This window comes from Dendropsophus ebraccatus, chromosome 5 (genome assembly GCF_027789765.1).
Source record: "Dendropsophus ebraccatus isolate aDenEbr1 chromosome 5, aDenEbr1.pat, whole genome shotgun sequence".
NCBI lineage: Eukaryota > Metazoa > Chordata > Amphibia > Anura > Hylidae > Dendropsophus > Dendropsophus ebraccatus.
The window spans coordinates 61,727,551-61,746,126 of record NC_091458.1 but is presented as its reverse complement, the minus strand read 5'-3'; the positions used below and the strand labels follow the sequence as shown (position 1 = coordinate 61,746,126).

The 18,576-nt window shown below is 45.6% G+C and overlaps 1 protein-coding gene across 2 annotated transcripts in view; it reads right to left on the bottom strand.

Moving 5' to 3' along the window:
- Window positions 1-9,032, bottom strand: part of B4GALNT1 (beta-1,4-N-acetyl-galactosaminyltransferase 1) — a 121,869-nt gene extending 112,837 nt beyond the window's left edge. Inside the window, exon 1 of one of the 2 annotated variants that reach the window (XM_069970345.1) lies at window positions 8,974-9,032. Coding sequence is in view for 1 of the 2 variants with exons in the window: in XM_069970344.1 (XP_069826445.1) it covers window positions 8,779-8,900 (122 nt within the window). In the remaining variant the exon portion in view is untranslated. Of the gene's footprint in view, window positions 1-8,778; window positions 8,934-8,973 lie in introns of those variants that run through there. The other variant, XM_069970344.1, reaches the window with a different exon arrangement.
- Window positions 9,033-18,576: the final 9,544 nt, after the last annotated feature.

The following is an 18,576-nucleotide window of genomic DNA, read 5'->3' as shown; positions in this document are numbered from 1 at the left end:
ACGGAGATCGCTCCTCCGGGACAAGGTCCCGGAGGAGCGATCTCCCCCACTAGACACCAGGGAAACGTTGCCTCCGGTAATCGGAGGCAGCTGTCAACTTTGACAGCTGCCTCCGATTAGCTAATTAGCGGGCACGGCGATCAGACCGTGCCCGCTAATAGCGGCGGTCCCGGGCTACACGCGGCACCCGGGATCGCGGCACTTCAAAGCGGGGCCGCCGCGCGGCCCCGCTTTGAAGTGCAAGTGAGGACATAGGACGTACCGGTACGTCCTATGTCCTTAAGAGGTTAAGGACAGAGCCTGAAATGGCCTTAAAGGACACCTGTCACCCCCTGTGCCGGGGTGACCGGCTCCCGACCCCCTGTTAGATCCCCCTATACTCACGTGATCCCGCCGGGTCCCGCTTCCTGAGCCGGTCGGGTCACGGAGATATCAGCGCCCGAAGCCCGGCGCACGCGCTGACAGCAGAGTTAGATGCCCATAGAGAATGAATGGGGAGTCCGATGCTCCGTCATTCTCTATGGGCACCGGACTCATCTCTCAGCGCGCGCACCGGGCTTCGGGAGCTGATACCTCCGGGACCCGACCGGCTCAGGAAGCGGGACCCGGCGGGATCACGTGAGTATAGGGGGCTCTAACAGGGGGTCGGGAGCCTATCACCCCGGCACGGGAGGTGACAGGTCCTCTTTAAGGACAGGACAATTGTCACTTTTGCGTTTTTGTTTTTTCCTCCTCTCCTTCTAAGACCCATAACGCTTTCATTTTTCCACCTACCGGGCCATGTGAGGGCTTGTTTTTTTCAGGAGCAGGTGTACTTTGTAATGGCATCTTTCAATCTGCCATTAAATGAATTAGGGAACCCCCAAAATATCATTTATCGCGTGAACTTGGGTCAAAAAATGCGATTCGGCAAATTTTGGGGGGCTTCCACGTTTACGTAATCCACTTTGCGGTAAAACTGGCCTTTTTCCTTTATTCTATAGGTCAGTCTGAACATGGTGATATGCAGGTGTACTAGGTTTTCTTACGTTTTACTATTTTATTAGCAGTAAAACTTTTTTTTGCAAATCGGCATATTTAAAATGGCCCTATTGTGACTCCTATAGCGCATTTATTTTTTCACCTACGGGGTCGTATGGGGTGTCATTTTTTGCGTCATGATCTCTAGTTTTTATTAGCTCATGATCTCTAGTTTATTAGCTCAAATGTATTGATCGCTTTTTATTACATTTTTTATACATAAAATGTCATTAAAAAAAAAGCAATCTCTGCGTATTTTTACCGCTGTTTTTTCACGCCGTTCACCGTGCGGGAAAAGTAATGTTTTATTTTAATAGATCGGACGATTACGCACGCTACGGTGTAGAATATGTTAATTAAATTTATTACTTTTTATGTGTTTGTATGCAATGGGAAGGGGGGGTGATTTACACTTTTATTGGGGGAGGGGCTTTGGGGCACTTTGTAAAACTTTTATTTATTTTTTTACACTTTTATAGTTCCCTTAGGGAACTATCCCTTACATATATTAGATCAGTAACACTGATCCCTGCTATGCCATAGCATTGCAGGGATCAGTGTTATCTGTGATCTTCTGATTCAGCCTGCCTGTGGCAGGCTGAATCAGAGGACCGATCCGAGGACTGCACGATGGTAAGAAGACCTCCTGCAGTCAGGAAAAGTGATCGGGACCCTCGCAGACACACTGCGGGGGTCCCGATCGTTAAGTGACCGGAGATGCTCCAGTCACTTATACTTAAACGCTGCGTTTAAGGGGTTAATGGGGGGCAGCCGTGTGATTGCGCCGGCCCGCCATTGAGGGTGAGGGCCTGGCTGCAGATAGCATGCCAGGGCGTACATTTACGTCCTCCTGCGTTAAGTCCCATGCAGTGAGGGCGTAAATGTACGCCCGTTGTTGTTAAGGGGTTAAAGACACTGACTGACAGCTTAGCGAGCATTGATTATTTAAGGAGAGGGAGTAGGAAGGAGTGGAGAGGTGTGCCGGAGTGCGAGTGTGGCACAAACAACTCCTCTTTGCCTCTTCAGTACTGTAGGAGACGTGAGATTGTGCACCATGCTCAATAGGGGGACTGCCAGCTACAGGACAATGTCAGCACCTCGGGTAGAGTCCGGGAGCTGACAGATTCACTCTAAGGATACTAGAAAGAGGTATTCTTTTTAATACAGTTAGGCCAAAAATATGGTAAAAGGGCACCCACAGATGTTCTATATATTGAAAATAAAATAAATGCAGATTGTGCCACCCACTGCTAAATGGTACTTTGCATCCCTAGACTTTCATTATACTTAGGAGAACCAACATATCATAGCCTCAACAGCAATAACTATCATCACATATCACATCACCTATAATCACATTTGTGAATCTGGGTTGCAGGATATTTTGGTCACAATTTTAGCTAAATTACAGCTAAAAACTCAACAAAATTTACTCTAACTATGCTGTATCCAAGCTTCAGCTCTGCAAACATAGAGGCCCTTTTATGAAGAATTACATAGACATTTCTTACGGGAGGCTCTAAAATCAATTATATAAATAGCCCGCCGGTTAACTAGAAAATGGAACATATGTCATAGGCTGTGTTTCCACATTTGCGTTTCAAAACCACGTAACGGATTTAAAGTGACTGTACCACCAGGCCCAGGCTGAAGCACTCTATGGTAGGGTTCCATTGATTCTAATGGAGTCATGTCATGGAGGGGCTGGGGTTTTATCCCACTGGGGGTGGGTCGGCCCGCCTCCAATGCTTCAGCCTGGGCCTGGTGGTACAGTCACTTTAAAGACATTGCAGCCTATGGTTTCAGTGTCCTTCATTTATAATCTGTTCCTAGCTTTCTATTTTGCCTGAACATTACATTACTTATGGGCAAGAAACCTGCAGTGGCATGGCCAAGGTGTAAAACTGCGCTGCCACAATATTTTACTGCAAAGCAGATTGATAGCCACATGGTTTGGCAGGCAGTGTATTTTTTAGCTGCAGCGCCTGCTGATTTTTGTAGCCTATTGAAATGGTGTGGTTACTTGGAATTTGCTACCATGTAGATATACTCTATGGTCACATGTTACAGTATGTAAATATTTTCAAAACCTCAATTATGTGCTGAGATATAAGGACGTGCTGTGACCTAGCACATTTTTTTTTTATACCACCTATCACTTTTGTTTACTGGTTATGACTTGAATCTAGCACAGGGATCAGATTACAAGTAATAAAAATGTGTGGAGGGGGTAGGTGGGAGATGTAAGGGGGAGTGCTTGGGAACACACACACAGGCTGTAGGGAGAGAGAAATCTGCGTCCAAAGACTTGCCGGGTTCACACAGTGTATAACAGAGGCAGTTCTGTGACAGTACCGGACGGATGATCTTCACTTCTTTTGATTTGGAATGCGGGCACATTTAGGTGTGCCCGCATTCCAAATCACCATAGCAGACAATGTAAAGTGTGGCCAGAGCCGCACTTTACATTGTATACACTAAGTTTTCTATGCGGCCTCATGGAATCCCAGCCAGAGTGTATACACTCTAGCCCGGATTCCATAGGACACAATGTTATTTTCATTTTTACTAAATAGTGGCCGGTTATGCAATCGCTGTTATTTACTGAAAATTTACGTTGTGTCAACTTAGCCTAAGGGTGCGTTCACATGTGCAGGATCTGATGGTGCAGATTTGATTCTGCAGATATCAATGTAACTAACTACCTGAACACAGCATCAAATCTGCTGCGGATCCTGTACATGTGAATGCAGATACATTTGTCCACAGCGTAAATAAGGGGACACGTTGTTGTCAACCACGCATGAAGCAAGCTCAGCTCATGCAAATATTCTTAAAAAATTGAAACATTTAAAAAAGGAAGCATAGTAAATAAATAAAATTAAAAGAATCTGTATTTCAAGCCTGAATCGTGAGATTCTGGACAAATTTTGGTGCAAATGTGGAGCAAAGGCACACAAAGCCTGGCTTGGGTATAATAGGGAGAATTTAGCAATGCATTCTGCATAAAACTAGTGTAAAACCTTGCAAATCTTTGTGTAAATATAGCGATGGCTCAAAAATCTGTAACAATTCTTTGCCCAAGTCTACACAAAAACATTGATAAATTCCCTTCAGTGTTTTTCTGGTGCTTCTCAATGCACACAACTTTTCAGGGGGAGGGTTCATTTTTTTTCCAGCTTTTTGGCGGGCATAAAAATCTTGAGGCAAATGTTAGATGTTAAAGGGGTTGTCCAGCAAAACAAATCAAATCATCTGGTTTCAGAAAGTTATATAGATTTGTAATTTATTTCTATTAAAAAATCTCAAGTCTTCCCATATGTATCAGCTGCTGTATGTCATGCAGGAAATGTTTTTATTTTCAGCCTGACACAGTGCTGTCTGCTGCCACTGCTGGCCGAGACAGGAACTATCCAGAACAGGAGAGGTTTTCTATGGGGATTTGCTGCTGCTCTAGAGATTTCCTATCTCGGCCAGAGATGTCAGCAGAGAGCACTGTGTCGGAATGAAAATAAAACATTTCCTGCAGGACATACAGCAACTAATAAGTATGGGAAGACTTAGAATTTTTTAAATAGAAATAAATTACAAATCTCTATAACTTTCTGACACCAGTTGATTTGAAAGAAAAAGATTTTCGTTGGTCAACCCTTTTAAATAGACCCTTTACCTACATGGCCAGCAATATTCAGAGAAAATTTCATCTAGGATTTGTTATCTCATCAACTTAGTTTCTACCATTATTCCACAGCAAATTTTTGGTCTTCAAATCTGGATGGAAATATTGCAACAAATCTGACTGTAAGGAATATACCCCAAGACCGTCAGGCACCTGTGCAGTGTTCACTGGAAAGGAATAGGAAAGAGGGTGGGGAGGAGGGATGGAGGGGTGGTGCAAAGTTAGGGTACTGATACTCCAAGCCATGGCCATTGGGCACAGGGCTGCAAGTTTAAAAGTTGTTTTTAGGACAATAACTGCATCACCTGTGAACGGACCCCAGGACAGATCTTGGATTAAGGGTAGCTTCACACGGGCGGGCTCGCAGCGAGATTCTCGCTGCGAGCCCGGCAGGTCCTGGCAGTTCCCATAAACTACATACTTGCTGCGGACCGCAGCGAGTATGTAATTGTACCGCGCTTAACCCCTTCTACTCCCGCCGGCTCCCCCGCTGTAAGCAGCATACATTACCTGTCCTTGCTGCACGGGTCCGGCGTCCTGCTCTCCCGCCCGGCCAATCAGTGGCTGCGGCTGGGCAACACACTAATTGGCCGGACGGGAGAGCAGGACGCCGGACCCGAGCAGCAAGGACAGGTAATGTATGCTGCTTACAGCGGGGGAGCCGGGCGGGAGTAGAAGGGGTTAAGCGCGGTACAATTACATACTCGCTGCGGTCCGCAGCAAGTATGTAGTTTATGGGAACTGCCAGGACCTGCCGGGCTCGCAGCGAGAATCTCGCTGCGAGCCCGCCCGTGTGAAGCTACCCTAAGGGTACAAACACACACACCATATACGCAGCAGATCTGCAGCAGATTTGATGCTGTGTTCAGTTATTTAGATCTAATCTGCTGCGTATTTGCTGCGTATCGCAGCAGTAAATACGGTGTGTGTGTTTATACCCTAAAAGCAGCTATCTGACAGTACAAGCGGTTTGTAGGGGGCAGATTGTGGGTACAGAGTCGCTTTAAACAAGAATGAACCAGTCTATTCTTTAGGCGGAGGGAGGAATCTGCCTGACCATAGAATGGAATCTATGGCACAGGCGGAGAGTGAAGCGGCAGCACCCGGGACGAGCGGCGGAATCTGCTGCAAGTCCTCCGCGTGTTTTCCCTTATAGTGTAGGACTGCCAAAAGTGACACAAAAATAACAAGTTATCTGTATCTAAAGAAAGATACAGTACGTTTAAAAATCAGAATGCTATTTGGACTTTGGACTGTTTGGGACCTTGAGTCAGTGTTATGTTTTTAGCCTATGGGGCTTGGTTCACAGTGCAGCCATAATGAGCTGCCAAGCCACCTTCTATAATCTTGTTAGTGCATATGAACTAATAGACAATGAAAATGAGCTATATGCCCAGGACAAAGCTTAACATTCGCTGAAGACTACTTTAGTGTATGAATTAAACTCTTGCTGAATTGATCCAGCTTGTTGCCCTGATACTGCTGTGTTGATGTATATATTTACACAATATACTGTTTGCAGCATGGTGTTCATATAGATATAATTCTACTCAACAATAAAAGGACATAAAACACCTGCTGCACTGCTAGAAATACAATGGTATACGTATCTTAGGCTGTGAGCAGACACTTTCTGCAAAGATATTTTAGGTATAAATATAAGTATTTCTGTATACCTATATATTATGACGGCATATACTTCCTGTGTGCATAAAAATCTGTGGAGGAAAATATAAAAGTGTCTGGTGCATCCTTGCGTTACAAGCTACTGATTTATTGCAGAAATTTATCTGACCACTTCCTCAGAATGTACAAGCTGCAGAAATAAACCCATTCTGATGTATGAAAGTAGGCCAGCCCGAGCAGGGTTATTGGTGACAAGAACATGTCATGGGCATTTCCCCCAGAAAGGGCACTCTAACGATAGATGCTCCAGACTTCATGGTAACTGTAAGTGTACAAACACACACGGCTTATACGCTGCGTATTTACTGCTGCGATACGCAGCAGATTAGATCTAAATAACTAAACACAGTATCAAATCTGCTGCGGAACTGCTGTGTGTGTTTGTACCCTAATAGTGGTCATATGGGTTCAGACAGGAAATGGCAAAAAAACCTACTCACCACCTCTGCTCTAGAGATCCTGACAGAAGTGTGATGATGACCCTATACAGTGAGCTCGAGGTGCTGGAGCAAGTGCTCAGGCCAGTTACTGGCTGCAGCTCCTTGTGCTCAACGTACAGGAACATACACACAGGGCTTCTGGTGGGGATCCTGGTGTGGGTCTCTTCATCTAAATTTATTACAAAGTCTGGAAAATCCCTCAAAAAAAAAAAAATCAAGTGAAGAATCAGACATCCTATGGATCAGTGCTTCTCAATTCCAGTCCTCAGTCCTCACCAACAGGTCAGGTTTTGAGGATTTCCTTAGTATTTCACAGATGATATAACTATAGTGAGTGCATCAGGTATTAGCACAGCTGTTCTTTGTATGGGAAATCCTCAATACATGACCTGTTCGTGAGGCCTGAGGACTGGAATTGAGAAGCACTGCTCTAGATCATAGTTCACCAACATACTGCTTTCAAGCTGTTGCATAACAAATCCCATCAAGCCCAGACAGCCAAAGGAGGTCAGGTCATTATATGTGCTGTAAATTACCAAAACCTAGAGAGCCACAGGTTGAGAAACAATAACCCAGATCATCACATGCTGGTGACTACATTGAAGGTTGTCAGTGCATGATGGGAGTTGTTGTTTTGCATTAGCTAGAGAGTCACAGTTTAGGGAACTTGGCAATATAGCAAGGATGAAAACCTTTTAATAAAAACATTGAACCAGAAAAAAAGCCATGGCCATCAAATTCACCCAATGGAGGGGATGGATGAAGGAAATGGGTATAGATGGATATATTCTATATTTATATCATCATTGGCTGTGGGGACTGTGCTGAAGGCTGTCAGGGCATGATAGGAGTTGTAGTTTCGTACCAGCTGGAGAGCCATAGGTTGGGGAACAGTTAGATCATCACTGTCTGGGGACTATGATGAAAGATGTCAGGGCATGATAGGACTTGTCATTTCCTGGAAGGTGGAAAGCCAAAGGCTGGGAAACAATGGATCATATTATTACTGGCTGCTGGCTATGCTGAAGACGGTCAGGGCAGAATGAGAGTTGTAGTTTTGCAACAACAGAAGAACCACAGGTTGGGAAACAATGACTCAGATCATCAGTGGATGGTGACTAGGCTGAAGGGTGTCAGGGTATGATGGGAAATTTAGTTCTGCAACAGTTGAAGAGCTGCAGGTTGGGAAACAATTACCTAGATCGGGGTGGGGAACCTTTAGTCCTCCAGCTATTGCAAGTCTACAATTTCCATCGTGCCTGGACGGTGCAGCTGGAGGACTCAAGATTCCCTATCCCTGACGGAGAACATCACTGGCTGGGGACCATAGTGAAGGTTGTCAGGACATGATGGGAGTTGTAGTGTCGCACAGGTCCCTGCGCTGTCCCAGTACTGTTCACACTGAGGATCTGGTTATCAGTATATATATATAGATAAGACCCAAGTAAGATGGCTGCACAGATGCTATAGTCAGCACATGGTGCTATATACAGAGTGTCTGAGGGCTGCACAGATACTATAGTCAGCACATGGTGCTATATACAGAGTGTCTGAGGGCTGCACAGATGCTATAGTCAGCACATGGTGCTATATACAGAGTGTCTGAGGGCTGCACAGATACTATAGTCAGCACATGGTGCTATATACAGAGTGTCTGAGGGCTGCACAGATGCTATAGTCAGCACATGGTGCTATATACAGAGTGTCTGAGGGCTGCACAGATGCTATAGTCAGCACATGGTGCTATATACAGAGTGGCTAGGAGCCTGTATACCACAAGTAATGAGAGCATTGTCTCCAGCTGGGAGAATCCATTGCAGCAGCTTGTGGTAGGGATCACAATGCAGAGGACATAGGGATCTGCAGATGATAATCCGGCATATGCACTGGCCTCAGGATTACATGTTAGCAGAGGACACAGCAGCAGGGGCTCCTCATACACATCGCCATTACCTCAGGACTGGATGAACGCAATGCAGCATCCCGGGCAGTGTGACTGGCCTCACTGATACACAGGCACAGAGCAGCCGCCACAGACAATGGAGCCTGCTGTCAATCCCAGACAATGGGTGCATCTCTCCTCCAGCCTATGTCCCAGCTATAGCTCCATACACAGCAGGGACTCCATGCACCAGCTCTCAGCCTTACCTCCTTCCTCACGAAACACTCGGCAGCCTCCTCTTATCTCTCTCTCATCTGTCTCTGCCTCCTCCCTAATGTAGCGAAGCTTCTCATTCAGATTGCAGGTGCAGCGCGAGTGCCTCTTCTGGCGACTGGGTGAACTGCAGGCATTACCAACAGCACATTGGTGTGACGGTGGAGGAAGGAGTGCCCCTTCCCCAGGTACTCAGCACATGGGGGGCTCTTCTACAGTCATCTAACCATGATGTGGCATCACGGAAAGTCTAGAGGGACTCTTTACTGTTGGATATGGAATGGACCTGACTTGCAGGGGGGCTCCCACAAATTTACCTCCACATAGATAACAATGTTTGAGCCTTTTCTTCTAGGGATAGTTTAGATGGTATACTAGGGTGTGGTCTGCAATAGGGGCAGGGCTTGTTAGGACATGGCTTATAGGGAGGGGGGGGGGGAGACTACTAACTCTTTCATTACCAAGCCCGAAATGGCCTAAAGGACCATGGCAATGTTAAAGTGACTGTACCACCAGGCCCAGGCTGAAGCACTGGAGGTGGGCCGACCCACCCTTAGTGGGAGGAAACCCTAGTCCCTCTATGATAGGGTTCCATTTATTCTAATGGAGTCACGTCATGGGGGGGCTGGGGTTTCTTCCCACTAAGGTTGGGTCGGCCCGCCTCCAGTGCTTCACCCTGGGCCTGGTGGTACAGTCACTTTAAAATTTTGCATTGTTTTTTCCTCCTCACCTTCTAAGTAGAGATGAGCGAACCAGCCGGATTTCTGGTTTGTATGATTTAGAAATCTCGGCGTCTGACTCCCGCTGCCTGTTCCCTCCGTGCAGCGGGTGGATACATCGTAAGGAACGCCTGGAAAACTGGGATACAGCCATTGGCAATGTTAAAGTGACTGGCCCATCACAGCGATCATACTGTAAAAAAACAGTTTTGCCGGGTTCTGCACCCCCTCAGCTAGGTAGCCGAGGGGTGCAGAACAGGTGTGTGTGGTGCAGGTGTACCATACTCACCTGATCTGGGCGTCCGGAGCGAAGATCTGCGGTCCGCGCCGTCCTCGCGTCTTCGTCGGGTCACTTCCGGGTTCGGTAGTCCAGCATCGGAAATCTTCGGAAACACTCGGGTCCGGCGGGCCTCGGCAATCTCCGGGAGTGTCGCTCTACTGCCCCCTAGAGGCTGATCAGTGAATATCATTCACTGATCAGTTGCTTTGGGTTTTTTTTTTTTCCTACAATTTTTTTTTTCTTTTTTTGCGCCCTAACGCCGCTGAGTGCTGATCAGCATCGCACGTAAGTGCGCCGCTGATCAGCAACTCCTCCTTTTTGGCAAAGGGGCGTTTTTTTCCCCTTATATCCTACCGCCTTTCTTGGCGTAGGGATATTTTTTCTTACTGTCAAAAAACACGTAAAAAACACTACACTACACCACACTACATGGAATAAAGTTTTACACTACACCACTACACATTTACATACCCCATATACCAATCCCCGTATAAAGATGGCCCCCAAGGTGTTTTCGGCGTCAGAGGCATACGTTATTATTGCCTCAGACACCGAAACAGCCAGTGGGGATGAATGGGGGATCCTTCTTTCCTCCTTTCATCCTCATCATCATCATCATCATCCAGTGACGTGTCTGGGGGTAGCGTAGCGTACGCTGCCCGCCAGACACGTCTTTTCCGCTAGTACCGTCCCAATAAAAGATCACGGTATGGCGTGAAATTCTACAAACTCTATGAGAGTACCTCAGGGTACACTTACAGATCCAGGGTACGTGCACACTGCGGAATGGCGAAGGATAACCCTTTGTGCATTCCGCAGCTTGCACCCGCCGGCAGACTGATGCGGGCGCGTGTCTCCGCCCGTGTCATAGACTCCATTATATGCACAGGCGGATTCCGTTGTCCGTCAAAAGAATGAACACGTTTATTCTTTGGACAGAGGGCAGAATCTGCCCGTGCATAGAATGGAGTGTGACACGAGAGGAGACGCCTCCATCAGTCTGCCGGCGGGTGCCAGCTGCGGAATGCACAAAGGGTTATCCTTCGCCATTCCGCAGTGTGCAGGTACCCTTAGAGTGTATGAAGGAAGGGACACCCGAATCCAGCCCCCAATTGTCCCCCCTCCCCCATCCTCGGAGTTAGTGGGAAGATCGTTCAGGAACTGATCTTCCCACTGCTGGATGAAGGTTACCACCCGTACGGGGATAACTTTTATACCAGCACCCACTCTTCCGGTCCCTCGCTGCCCGAGCTGCTGTAGCTTGCGGCACGATCCGAAAATATCAGAAGCAGTAATAGAGCCCTAATATTTAGCAGCCATGGAGCGGACCCAGCGCTTCTGGATATGAAGGACCCCGTATCGCACCAGGACAACATTTTCCAGGTGACGTCCCCACACTGGAAAACAGGAGACCCCAGAAGAAGTGCAGAGTGTGGCGTAACAGGGGGATCAGGAAGGACACCATTTTCCAGTGTGACGCCTGTCCTGATCACCCCGGTCTCTGCATACTGGTTCGCTTTAAGGCGTACCACACGTCATCGGAGTTCTACATTTTCTAAATTCCTTCCCTTATTCCTATTTCAGGGGTCACGTTGATCCAGGGATTATTCTGATCGCCATTATGGAGTCAGAAAAGAATTTTTTCCCTGTGATGAGGCTACTGTCGTGTGCCTCACGATGGTTTTGTTCCTTCCTCTGGATCAACACAGGTTGAATTTGATGGGCACCTGTCATTTTCAACCTTATAATCTAATAATTAGCCTAATACCCCCAAATAAATTAGAATTGTCCCTTTTCCCCAGCTAAGTAGGTATGGCCGCCATTCCCATTAGAGGATACCATGATGCAATTACAAAGCCTCTGTGCTGCCAGGACAGTAGAAACCCCCCACAAGTGACCCCATTCTGGAAACTACACCCCATAAGGAATAACGAGGGGGGCAGCAGGGATATGTCCCCCTGGTGACGGGCACATTTGTGGCGTGAAAATGAAAAAAATTTTATTTTTTATTTTCACGGCACATGTTCCACATATGTGCCCGTCACCAGTGGGGTCCATATGCTCACTCCACCCCTTGTTGGATTCCTTATGGGGTGTAGTTTCCAGAATAGGGTCACTTGTGGGGGGTTTCTACTGTCCTGGCAGCACAGGAGCTTTTAATTGCGACATGGCCTCCATCCTCCATTCCAGCCTCTAAATGGCGCTCTGTCCCTTTGGTGGCTTGCCCTGTGCGCATATGGCACATTATATCCACATGTGGGGTATTTTAGTACTCAGGGGAAATTACCCTACACGTTTTGTGTTCACTTTCTTTTTTAACCCCTTGTGGAAAAGGAAAAAATCAAGGCTAGACCAACATTTAGTGTAAAAAATGTTTAATTTTTACACTAAATCATTGATCTTGTCTTGATTTTTTCATTTTCACAAGGGGTTAAAAGATAAAAAAAAAAACACTAAATGTGTAGAGCAATTTCCCCTAAGTACGGAAAGGGCCCCACATGTGGACATAAAGTGCCATGCAGGTGCAGGGTAAGCCTCCGAAGGGAAGGAGCGCCATTTGGCTTTTGGAGGCTGGATTTGGCTGGAATGGATTTCGAGGGCCTTGTTGCATTTAAAAGGCCTCTGTGTTGCCAAGACAGTTGAACCCCCCCACAAAAGACCCCATTATGGAAACTACACCCCTCAGGGAATATAACAAGGGATGTAGTGAGCATATGGACACCACTGGTGGCGGGCACAAATGTGGAACAATATGGTGTGAAAATGAAATATTAAATTTTTTACACTATAATGTTGGTTTAGCCTTAAATTTTTCGTTTTCACAGGTTAAAAGAGAAAAAAACACACAAAATGTGTAGAGCAATTCCCCCTGAGTCCGTAAATACCCCACATGTGGATATAAAGCGCCATGTGGGCGCAGGGCAAGCCTCCAAAGGGAAGGAGCGCCATTTGGATTTTGGAGGCTGGATGTGGCCAGAATGGATGATGAACGCCATGTCGCATTTACAGAGCCCTTGTGCTGCTAAAACACTGGAAACCCCCCACATGTGACCCCATTCTGGAAACTACACCCCTCAAGGAATCTAACAAGGGGTGCAATGAGGATATGGACCCCTTGATGACGGCCACATTTGTGCCGTGAAAGTGAAAAAATGAAAATTTTCCCTTCCACGTCACATTGTTCCACATTTTTACCCATCACCAGTGGGGTCCATATGCTCACTGCACCCCTTGTTAAATTCCTTGAGGGGTGTAGTTTACAGAATGGGGTCACTTGTGGGGGGTTTCCAGTGTTTTGGCAGCACGAGGGCTCTGTAAATGCGACTTGAAATCCATTCCAATAAAATCCAGCTTGCAAAGGCCAATTGGCGCTCCTTCCCTTTGGAGGCTCATCCTGCGCCCGCTTGGCACTTTATGTCCACATGTGGGGTATTTCTGGAATCGTGAGAAACTGCTCTACACATTTAGTGTTTTTTTTTCTTTTATCCCCTTGTAAAAATGAAAATTGAAGGCTAGAACAACATTTTAGTGTAAAAAATAGAATTTTTCCTTTTTTACACCACATTTTTCTGAAAATATGTGAAGCACCTGTGGGCTCCAGATGCTCACCGCACCCCTTGTTACATTCCTTGAGGGGTGCAGTTTTCTAAATGGTGTCCCTTTAGGGGTGTTTTTTAGGTTTTGGCACCCCAGAGCCTCTGCCAACCTGAAGTGGTACGGTCAAAAATGACCAAATATAACGGCGGCGTTGAAATTCACTAGGCGCTCCCTTATATCTGAGGCTTGTGGTTGCGTCAAATAATGCAATAGGGCCACATATAGGGTATTTCTATAAACTGCAGAAACGGGGCAATCAATATTGGGGTGCATTTCTCTGCTAATCGGTTTATCATTATGAAAGATATTGGATTACAATAAAATCTCTGCACAGAAAATAAAAATCTTCAAATTTCTTACACACTTAGCTTTTATTTCTGTGACTCTCCTAAAGGGTTAAAACACTTTCTGGATGTGCTTTTTCAGAGTTTGGGGGGTGCAGTTTCTGAAATGGGGTGCTTTGTGGGGCTTTCTAACATACAGTCCCCTCAAATACACTTTAAACCTAAACAGGTCCCTAAAAATATCTGATTTTGAAATTTTACTGAAAATTTGGAAAATTGCTGCTAATGTTTTAAGCTTCCTATTGTCTAAAAAAAATTAGATATAGTTTAATAAAAGCTACCAACATAAAGTAGACATGTTGCTAATGCTATTTAATATATAATTTATGTGGCATAACTATTTTCTGTATAAGCAAAAGGTTTCAAAGTTGGAAAAATGCATTTTTTCACAATTTTTCACGTTATTTTGGTGTTTTTCATAAAGATTCGGTATGAGTATCGACTCCATTTTACCAGAAATGTAAAGTACCATATGTCACGAGAAAACAGTCTCAGAATCGGCTGGATAGGTAAAAGCATCCAGAAGTTATTAATGGATAAAGTGACACTGGTCATATTCATAAAATTTGTCTCTGTCCTTACGGCCATTTCAGGCTCTGTCCTTAAGGGGTTAATATAATAAACCTGTCAATAAACCACAACCTTTGTTGCAACCTGCAACAAAAGCCGTTGTTTATTGCAAAAATACAGTGTTTGAACATGGCAAAAATACTTCTCAGCCTTAAAGTAGTGCGGCGCTAAAAAATTATTCACAGAATAACACACATTACAAAGTTATACAACTTTGTAATGTATGTTATGTCTGTGAATCGCCCCGTTCCCCGTGTCCCACCACCCCCACCTGTGTACCCGGAAGTGTTGGTGCGTTATACATTACCTGATCCGTGTCGAGGGCCGTCCGCCATTTTGTGCCAAACGTCATCTTCGGATGGACGGCCGAGTCGCTGCCGCCCGTCCCCCCTCCGCCACGTCACAACTGTGCTCAGCGGGGAAGGGGGCCATTCACAGACATAACATATATTGGTTTTGCTTTTTTAGAGTATATTTACATTAGTAATAAGCTGTGTGGGTGTGGCAGGAAGCTGTGATGTTGAGTCTTACAGTATACGGCTGGGTTCACACTATGTATATTTGAGGCTGTATAGCAACCAAAACCAGGAGTGGATTGAAAACACAGAAAGGATCTGTTTCCTTTACATAATGTTGTAATTGAGTGGATGGCCGCCATTTAATGGCAAATATTTGCTGTTATTTTAAAACAACGGCAGTTATATTGAAATAATGGCAGTTATTTACCATTATATGGCGGCCATCCACTCAATTTCAACATTGTGTGAACAGATCCTTTCTGTGTTTTTAATCCACTCCTGGTTTTGGTTGCTTTGAGGACCTGACAAGAGGACCAAATACAGCCTGAAATATACGTAGTGTGAACCCAGCCTACATATGGAAACAGATGGAATATAGTCATTGGTACTTGGTACATATATCTAAAGTGAATAAAATAGAAAGTGAATAGTCACATCACATACATTGGCATTCCTTTTTACCACTATCCCAACATATACCACCTGTAAAGCCTTTCAGTATCAGTAATGTATCAGCAGCAATGCAGGATAGAGCTGCACCAATGTCAGGGCCGGCGTTAGGGGGGGCAAAGAGGGCAGTTGCCCAGGGCCCCCATCCCCCAGTTACATTATGTGTCAGGGGCTGGACCGCACAGACAGCGTCCTGCAGCGTCTGGCAGTGATCCCTGGCTGTAGCTAATAGCTGCTATCTGGGGTCACACAGAGGCTGCAGGACGCCCTGCTCCCGGAGTGTAGCTCCCCCTCCCCCTCTTACTGCATTATGTGACCTGTCACCTGTACCATGTGACCTGTCTCCGTCCTCCTGGTGAGACTACTGTAATGTACCAGCGGTCGGGACGATGGAGGAGAGGGCTGCAGTGAGCGGATCCCTGCCTGCTGCTGCTGCCGCCATGGACAAGGACCACCCAGCAAGCTGCTAGAGGGGGTAAGTATACTGTAGTGTAATGTGTATGAATGTAGGTGTATAATGCATGAATGTAGTGTGTGTTACATGTCATGTGTATAGTGTATGGACAGGATGGTTTAGATCTGTATAATGTGTTTTTATGGATGTGTTAGTATGCGTGAGTGTGTGTGTGTGTGTGTGTGTGTGTGAGTGTAATACATATATATATATACACTCACCAGCCACTTTATTAGGTACACCTGTCCAACTGCACGTTACCACTTAATTTCTAATCAGCCAATCACATGGCGGCAACTCAGTGCATTTAGGCATGTAGACATGGTCAAGACAATCTCCTGCAGTTCAAACCGAGCATCAGTATGGGGAAGAAAGGTGATTTGAGTGCCTTTGAACATGGCATGGTTGTTGGTGCCAGAAGGGCTGGTCTGAGTATTTCAGAAACTGCTGATCTACTGGGATTTTCACGCACAACCATCTCTAGGGTTTACAGAGAATGGTCCGAAAAAGAAAAAACATCCAGTGAGCGGCAGTTCTGTGGGCGGAAATGCCTTGTTGATGCCAGAGGTCAGAGGAGAATGGGCAGACTGGTTCGAGCTGATAGAAAGGCAACAGTGACTCAAATAGCCAACCGTTACAACCAAGGTAGGCAGAAGAGCATCTCTGAACGCACAGTACGTCCAACTTTGAGGCAGATGGGCTACAGCAGCAGAAGACCACACCGGGTGCCACTCCGCTCAGCTAAGAACAGGAAACTGAGGCTACAATTTGCACAAGCTCATCGAAATTGGACAGTAGAAGATTGGAAAAACGTTGCCTGGTCTGATGAGTCTCGATTTCTGCTGCGACATTTGGATGGTAGGTTCAGAATTTGGCGTCAACAACATGAAAGCATTGATCCATCCTGCCTTGTATCAACGGTTCAGGCTGGTGGTGGTGGTGTCATGGTGTGGGGAATATTTTCTTGGCACTCTTTGGGCCCCTTGGTACCAATTGAGCATCGTTGCAATGCCACAGCCTACCTGAGTATTGTTGCTGCCTATGTCCATCCCTTTATGACCACAATGTACCCAACATCTGATGGCTACTTTCAGCAGGATAATGCACCATGTCATAAAGCTAGAATCATCTCAGACTGGTTTCTTGAACATGACAATGAGTTCACTGTACTCAAATGGCCTCCACAGTCACCAGATCTCAATCCAATAGAGCATCTTTGGGATGTGGTGGAACGGGAGATTGGCATCATGGATGTGCAGCCGACAAATCTGCGCCAACTGTGTGATGCCATCATGTCAATATGGACCAAAATCTCTGAGGAAGCTTCCAGCACCTTGTTGAATCTATGCCATGAAGAATTGAGGCAGTTCTGAAGGCAAAAGGGGGTCCAACCCATTACTAACATGGTGTACCTAATAAAGTGGCCAGTGAGTGTCAATGTATATATATATATATATATATATATATATATATATATATATATATATATAGTGTGTATATCAGCACTTCTGACTCCACTGTCCTGCAGAAGTGTTGAGGTGAATAGACTGTGTATAGGAGCTGCAGCCATTCTCTGGCCTCATCCGTCCTATGTAATTGCTGCAGGTGACCACTGAGGCCAGTGATTGGCTGCAGCACCTATAGTGTATGATGATGTCACTAAGGCAACACGGTGTATTTTACTGAGAAAAAAATAAGGTGGTATTCAGTCCTTTAGGTGGTGGTCACTCTATTGGTCTATATACAGTGTATACAGAGTCATTATGTGGCGATCACTCTATGGCAGTAATATTGGTCTGTATATAGAGCCATTATGCGGTGGTCACTCTTGGCAATAATATTGGTCTGTATATAGTGTCATTATGCAGTGGTCAGTCTATGGCGGTAATATTGATCTGTATATAGTGTATATATAGAGTCATTATGCAGTGGTCAGTCTATGGCGGTAATATTGGTCTGTATATATAGAGTCATTAAGAGTGACCACCACATAATATCGCCATATACACTATATACAGACCAATATTTCCGCCATAGACGGACCACCACATAATGACCCTACATACAAACTCTATACAGACCAACATTACCGCCATAGAGTGACCGCCACATAATATTGGTCTGTATATATTGTATATAAAGTCAGTATACGGTCGTCAGTCTAAGGCAGTAATATTAGTCTGTATATAGTATCATTATGCGGTGATCAATCTATTGCGGTAATATTGGTCTGTATATAGTGTATAAATAGAGTCATTATATGGTGGTCAGTCTATGGCGGTAATATTGGTCTGTATATGGTATATATATAGAGTCATTATGTGGCGGTCATGGTGTGGTGCTAATATTGGTCTGTATATGGTGTCATTATGCAGTGGTCAATCTATACAACACATCTTTACAACACTAACAGCAGTCCTGGCATGTAGCGGCGGCCCCGGCATGTAGCGCCAGTCCTGGCCTGTAGCGGGGGTCCTGACATGTGCGTCGGTCCTGGCCTGTAGCGGCAGTCCCGGCATGTAACCTTCTGAACTGCCTGACTGTGACTAAGGGCCCTAATACCCTGAGCGAAATTTGTCCTAATCCGGCCGATATCGCTCTGTGTATATAAAGACAACAGTCATCAACTAATCGTTGTCTTTTGGCAAGTTTAAAAATCATTGG